We start from the raw sequence: 6,846 nt of genomic DNA on the forward strand, positions 1-6,846 counted from the left end.
AATCCGACTTTATGAAAATATTTATTGTCCATTAAAATAAATCAAAAAATACTTACGAACAAGATCCATCTAAATAAATTATATTTTTAGATTTATTATTCTACTGTAAGGAAATCCCCGTCATGTCTTGGTTATCATGTTTGGAGGATTGAAGGTGAATTCTTTTAATGTGTATTCTTCCTCTAAGATTTTGCCATGTTAGCAATTTTATACCAATTGAAGGGTGCGTGGAAAAGCACTTTTCAAGTAGAAACTCGCTACCACAACTGAAAGTTCTACTTCTTTGACATGGTATTTTAAGATTCGAACCGATTATAAAACAGGGGACAAGCCATCGCATAATGGTTGACAATTAAAATGGTATGAATATAAAACTGATTCATTCAAGCTTTATTAACCACAAACAGAGGGATTGAAACGAAGCATGTCATGGACAAACAAACGCTCCCCCTCACACACAACTATTGAATATAATATATATATATATAAGTATGAAAGTCCTCAAACTTCAAGACAATTGTTCTTCACTCGAATGTCCACCTTTTCTTCATCACCTGCAGCTTGCGATAACTGTACTGAATCCTTGTGCATCGTCTCCACTGCCTTCTCGCCCGTCCCAGTCTTTGCGACGATCGGTAGGGTGCCGTCGTTAGACTTCCCCTCCTTCCTGCCCTTGTACGCTATGTAGAGCACCATTTGCAGTATCCCAAAGATAAATCCCAGCACATTGGGGAGCTGATCGATCGAGCAAGAAATAAACGTAATTAAGTTGCCCAGTAAGTTAATAAATTAATGAAGAGATAAATATAATTACCGCGACGTAGAAGTCTTTGATCAGCAGGCCATATCCGAACCAAACGACCGCACTGATGGTGAGGAAGAATGAGAGCCAGAACGGCATGAACTCCACGCTCTTTGTCCGTATGACGAGCCTCTGAGAAGCATCACATGCACGTACGATCGCAATGAGCATAATAGAATAGTAATTAATTAATTAATTAATTGTAGTTATAATTAATTACAATGATACTGAGAGGAGCCACGAAGACGCTGACAGAAAAACACATGCAAATCCAGCCGAGGACTTGCACTCGCTGGGAGCCTCGCGTCAGAAACAGAGTCAGCACCAGGATCAGACCGAACACGCCCAGGTTCACAGACAGAACCAGCTTCGCTGTGTAAATCTGCATTATATGCATATCGCAATTAATTAATTAACTAATTAATTAATTGCATGAGCATTAATCCATCATCATCACTCCACTTCCAAGTAGTTATATATATACAAATATACCTTCATGGCCTTGGACGCGTAGGCGAAGAAGAGGAGAAGGTAGGCAGTCTCGATGATGCAGCCGACGGTGTTGATGGTGATGAGGAGGTAGGCGTTGGGCTTGAGCAACGCGTAGAAGATCCACAGCGTGGCGGCGAAGAGAGCCACCACGTAAGGCAAGCACGAGAACCCCTCTGTGGATTTCTTCCTGCACACTCTGTAGAACGTCGGCCTGCATTTCATTCGAGAAGAATATTAATTAGATTATATTGCTCTTGCAAGTAGGTGATTAGCTGAGATATATATATATACGAAAATTAAACAGGGAGAATCAATTAAGAATCCTTACAGCGGCGCCAGGTACACCATGAAGGAGATGAGATTACCAAGGATGCCAAAGATGAACGGCAAAGGGTGATCTAAGGATAATCCTGCGGCCATCCTCAACTATATCAATTAGCTCAATGAACTAACTCTGAATTAATGCTCGAGATTTGAGAAGCTCAACAACGAGGAGGAGCCCTTTTATAGCTAGGAGTTTGGGGGAGTGACCCCACTGTTGGATGGGACATGCATGCATGCACTTTAATGTACAGAGCAACGCATTCCCTTCAACGAGACGTACTACAAGCTCCTTCCTTTCCCTTGATCATCCATCTTCGTAATTAATTAATTAATTAAGTTTCAAGGATGTCAAAGGTTACTTGCCTTCTTTTTTTTTTTTTTTTATGAATCGACGAGCTGCTTCAGCTGTTTGGGCTTGTGCATGTTTCATGTCGAGTTTGGTTTCTGCTGCTCTTTTCAATCCAAATGAATCATGAAAGAGAGAAGTTTTGTTTGTAGCTTGTGTTCTTCTGTGACTTTAATTAGCATCCGTAGAAATAATTGCATGCAAACCATGCAAAATTTCGAGAAATATCTTGAAACTCTTGGCGATCGAGTTTTACACCACCTCGGTTACAATAATCATATTTGATTAACTTTAATATAATTAGGATTTCATATTACTGGTCAAAATAATAAGATTACTGGCTATTTTATTTTTCCTGGAAACCTAACTTTTTTCGTATTTCATGTTAGGCACGAATACAAGTGAATGATAAATTTAAATCAATACGCATGATTTATAGTAATGTCAAATCAAATAATTTAAATGATTAGCATATTTCCAATGTGATAGATAGGGCAATAAAGAGCCTATGGAGTATAATTGGTGGTCAAACATCACAAAAATGGAAGTGAGTATAGATGTGCTTAGTGGAAGGTTGATAGATATGTAAGATATAAATCTATCACTAATTATTGGCTTTAATTAAGTTGTCATCAATTATATATTGCTAGCTTATATATGTTGTGGTAAAATTGACACTTAGATCTTTTTTGGTATGAAATTGAATAATTGATATGAATAATACTATTATGTGTGTATTAATTAAAAAAAAGGATGAACATCAACAATATATACAACTTATGCACACTCAAAAGTCAACCTTCTAAATATTTATCCATAGTGGGATTCAAATCCTAATCCTAATCCTTTTAGTTATTTCTCTAAGGTGACGTTTGATTAAATGATGGGAATGACTATGCATATGAGTTTGATAGTAAGATGGAATGCGAATAGGAATGAAAATGAAACTCACCTAGTTATATGAGTTTGGTTGATTCTCATAAATTTAGAAAGCATTCCCAAATTGTCATTTCCAAACCGGCAATCCAAATACTATCTTTTACTATCATTCTATTCTCTCATTCCCAAATTCATCAACCAAACACTCCTAAATGTTTTACCGCTAACCGCACCACACTCATAAGATCCCAATTGGCTGAACAAATTATTGGTTCAATGACGTTCCGATCGGCTGAATGTGATTGCTATTTTGATCATTGCTTTAATGTAATTGGCAAAAGGTTTACTTAGGTTTATTCAATGTTTTTGATATGTGCATTGATCTGTGTTTTAATTGTTGTGATATGTCATATTGTATGAATCTATTGTTCTTTTAAGCATTCATTTGGTTACTTTGCATCAAATCTATCAATATCACTATGCATTATAGATCCTGATGTCAAAAACATCTAGTTAGTAACCTAGAAGTAAATATCATATGAAGTTTTCCATGATTGGAGAAGATTTTATAGTAGGTTTTGAAGGAATAATTTACCCGATGAATCAATAGGCCATAGAGAGTATTGATTTATTCATTTGTATTTGTTTCATTTATTGTTGCTATAATATATGACGATAACAAACGCACGAGTAGTCACACATATAATGAGTGTATATTTTTTACATTCAAAATAGGCCGCAAAAGGAATTTGTCAACTAGTTTTGATGTAGGTTCAACAGATCAATCTTTTAGAAGCCATAATTTTTTATTCGGGACCCACAAAACAGGTTGCTTGGTTAGCAGCCCGTGAGACCCTCTATGAGTATAGTACTTAGAAGGCAGGTTCACACGGGTTGCTGACCGAGCAACCTGTTTTGTGGCAATTATACGAACAAGGGTATTTATCGGCTGCTCCCCCGGATGATTTCTTAGACCATCGTCGGATTCTACGAGAGATACCTGATGAGATTTTTGCAGAGTTCAAGCAGTTCCACTCTATGTATCTGAACAGTTTCTATCTGTTTCTATCTATATTCCACTAGTTTGCATTACGGCTATAATTCCAAATTGAAGATTAACAAAACTCACATGCACTGCTTTTACAATCCGATCGAATCTTACGGTGTATGAGTAGTGGAGACCCTATACCCCCGACTGAGCATGTTAGATCCGCCCAGTTCTGTTTTTCACTCTTAACTTGTTACAAAAAGAGAGTTTTAATTAGGCCTGTCTAGCTTCCTACCCCAGGCATCCTGCAAATAATAGGCACCTGACGCCTACTTCTTAATGATTTTATAAGGTCCGTCTCACTGGGGTGCTAGCTTAGTTACTTCTCCTACAGGCTTCATTTGCTTCCATATCAGGTCCTCCTCTCCAAAGAATCGGGGAACTACTCTTCTATCATAATTTTGATGCATCCTTTCCTTGTAAGCCGCCAGCCTAGCCACTGTTCGTTCACGAATTTCGCTAATAAGATCTAGCTCTGAAAGTCGTCACTCGGTGTTTCCTTCATCATATAGCATCCTTCTAACTAAGGGCACCCCAATCTCTATAGGCACAACTGCTTCATTGTCATAGACCAAATGAAAGGGGGTAAACCCAGTACTCTCTCGGGGAGTCGTACGATACGCCCAAAGGATACTATGCAGTTCCTCCGCCCAGTTGCCTCCCACATGATCCAGCTTAACCTTCAATCCCCGCACTATCTCTCGGTTGATGACTTCCCTCTGTCCATTACTTTGAGGGTATGTCACAGATATAAAGGCTTGACTTATGCCAAACTCTTGACACCGGGCCTGGATCCTACGGCCCTGAAACTGCCTCCCATTGTCAGAGACTAATTTGTGAGGTATGCCAAATCTGCAAAGGATATTCCTCCATAAGAATTGGACGACCGCTCCTTCTGTGATTCTAGCCAGAGCTTTCGCTTCCACCCACTTAGAAAAATAATCCACAGCTACGAGTAAGAATCTCTTTTGGCCAAGTGCTATGGGGAATGGTCCAACGATGTCTATGCCCCATTGGTCAAAAGGACACGAAACCACGGATGTTTTCAACAATGTCGTTGGCCTGTGTGTCAGATTTTGATGCTTCTGACAAGACAGACAAGTGTTTACCAACTGCTGAGCATCTTTTTATAAGATGGGCCAGAAATACCCAGCCTGTAATACCTTTCGGGCCAGTGTCCTGCCTCTGGTATGGTTGTCACAGCATCCCAAGTGTATTTCTCGTAAAGCATGCTCTGCTTCCTCCACTCCTAAGCACCTGAGCAGCGGCCTAGAAAATGCCAACTTGTATAATTGGTCTCCGATCAAGGTATAAGCGTGAGCTCGCCTTTTGATCAATGTGCTTCTTCAGGATCTAATGGTAAGATGTCTCGCTGGAGCTAATTAATCATTGGCGCTCTCCAATCAATCAACTCTTCAATATTGTTTTGCAGATCTATTTGAACTATGAGGAAGGTCTGCGCTATTGACCTATCCAGCACCCAAGTGGTCAAAGAGTTGGCCATCTTGGCTAATTCGTCAGCTCGGCTATTTTCAGCTCTGGGGATCTTAGTCACCGTGACCTCTTTGTACTCCTTCATTTTCTCGTATGCTTCTTGGTATACTTGCAACTTATCACTATGAACCACGAAATTGTCTGCCACTTGCTGAGCGACCAATTGAGAATATGAGTACACAAGTACTCGGGCGGCTCCCATATGTCGAGCTGTCTGCAGCCCTGCCAACAAAGCCTCATATTCTACTTCGTTATTGGTGGCTCTGAAATTTAACCGGACGACTAGCTGCAATATATCCTCTTGAGATGATATCAGAAGGAGTCCTACACCACTGCCTTGCTGAGTAGTCGACCCATCCACGTAAACTTCCAAGTTTCCTCAAAGTCAGCTTGATGAATTTCTGTCAAGAAATCTGTCAGGGTTTGCGCTTTAATAGCAGTGCGAGGCCGGTATTGTATGTCGTATTCTCCCAACTCGGTCACCCATTTGATGAGGCGGCCAACAACTTCCACATTAGTAAGAACATATGTACATTCTATTTAAATTAGATTAAATTAATGATTAATGAAATTAAGTGTTAAATTTAATCGTATTCTTAGATCCCAAAGTCTATTAATTAATAAGATACGTTCGATATGTATTATTCCCTCAACCCTAGCTCCATTATTAATTACTTCTATTTTATTTTTTTGAAAGGGACATATCAAAGTTTTTCAATCTCGACTTATACAATCTCAAAGATTCCACTTGCGACTCATGTTTTCATTCCACGTTTCTCATTTTTCGTGGAAGCTAAGGTAAAAAACACAAATTCTTTTAGTTCCTTCATATTGTATAAATTCTTCTAGTTCCTTTAATCAGAATTAGTAAAATCTTAAGAGCTAGATACTTAATTTTAAAAAACAATGGAATAATAATTGATTCTGTTCGAAATCTGAGTCAGATGAAAGCCGATTGCACTATCACTGGTGTTGATGGAAGGTGATGGAGACCCTCTATCAGTACAGTACTTCAAGGGCAGGTTCACGCGGACTGTAACAAGGGGCGGTGACGAGGATGATGAAGCGAGAGTTCCCTGCACACACTCAAATGAGCACAGTCTACGTTAGGGACCAAGAACCAGGAAAAAAATCCCCAGAACAGATCCTCCGACACTCAAGTCAGGTACTTTTTCCCCAGAAAAATAGTAAAACCTAGAAAGTAGAAGACATATACGAAAAAGTTAGTGAGCCTACTTGCGCCAGTGAGAGGATACCCCTTTTTATATGACCATGCGTACTTCTGGCCTCTGACAAGTGTCAGGGAATGTCGGGTGTCAGACCTTGTCTGGCGATGAGTGACACTTGGCATCCTCTTATAGGTCGGAGGAAGGTTCTGCTAGCAGCGAGTCACGGGCCGTTAGAATATACCTTGACACACAGCAATTATTTTCTGACAGGTGGTTATGATTCTCTGACTCT

The 6,846-nt window shown here is 39.6% G+C and overlaps 1 protein-coding gene across 1 annotated transcript; it reads right to left on the minus strand.

The window, feature by feature from the left end:
- Positions 1–363: 363 nt before the first annotated feature.
- LOC121968019 (bidirectional sugar transporter SWEET14-like) lies at positions 364–1,781 on the minus strand. Its single transcript, XM_042518540.1, has 5 exons — positions 1,623–1,781; positions 1,295–1,505; positions 1,023–1,184; positions 815–934; positions 364–735 (listed from the first exon to the last, which is right to left on the minus strand). Exons 1-5 carry the CDS (start codon positions 1,712–1,714, stop codon positions 502–504), a joined length of 819 nt encoding a protein of 272 aa, XP_042374474.1. The 5' UTR covers positions 1,715–1,781; the 3' UTR covers positions 364–501.
- Positions 1,782–6,846: the final 5,065 nt, after the last annotated feature.

The sequence above is a fragment of the Zingiber officinale genome, chromosome 3B (genome assembly GCF_018446385.1).
Source record: "Zingiber officinale cultivar Zhangliang chromosome 3B, Zo_v1.1, whole genome shotgun sequence".
Lineage (NCBI taxonomy): Eukaryota > Viridiplantae > Streptophyta > Magnoliopsida > Zingiberales > Zingiberaceae > Zingiber > Zingiber officinale.

Bases quoted from the DNA above. Each gene is read 5' to 3' on its own strand.
- LOC121968019 (XM_042518540.1), bottom strand. From the start codon at position 1,714: ATGGCCGCAGGATTATCCTTAGATCACCCTTTGCCGTTCATCTTTGGC. The intron at 1,185-1,294 runs GTATATTTGTAT...CATATAATGCAG, and splicing joins ACGCGTCCAAGGCCATGAAG to ATTTACACAGCGAAGCTGGT. The intron at 736-814 runs GTAATTATATTT...TCGATCGATCAG, and splicing joins TCAAAGACTTCTACGTCGCG to CTCCCCAATGTGCTGGGATT.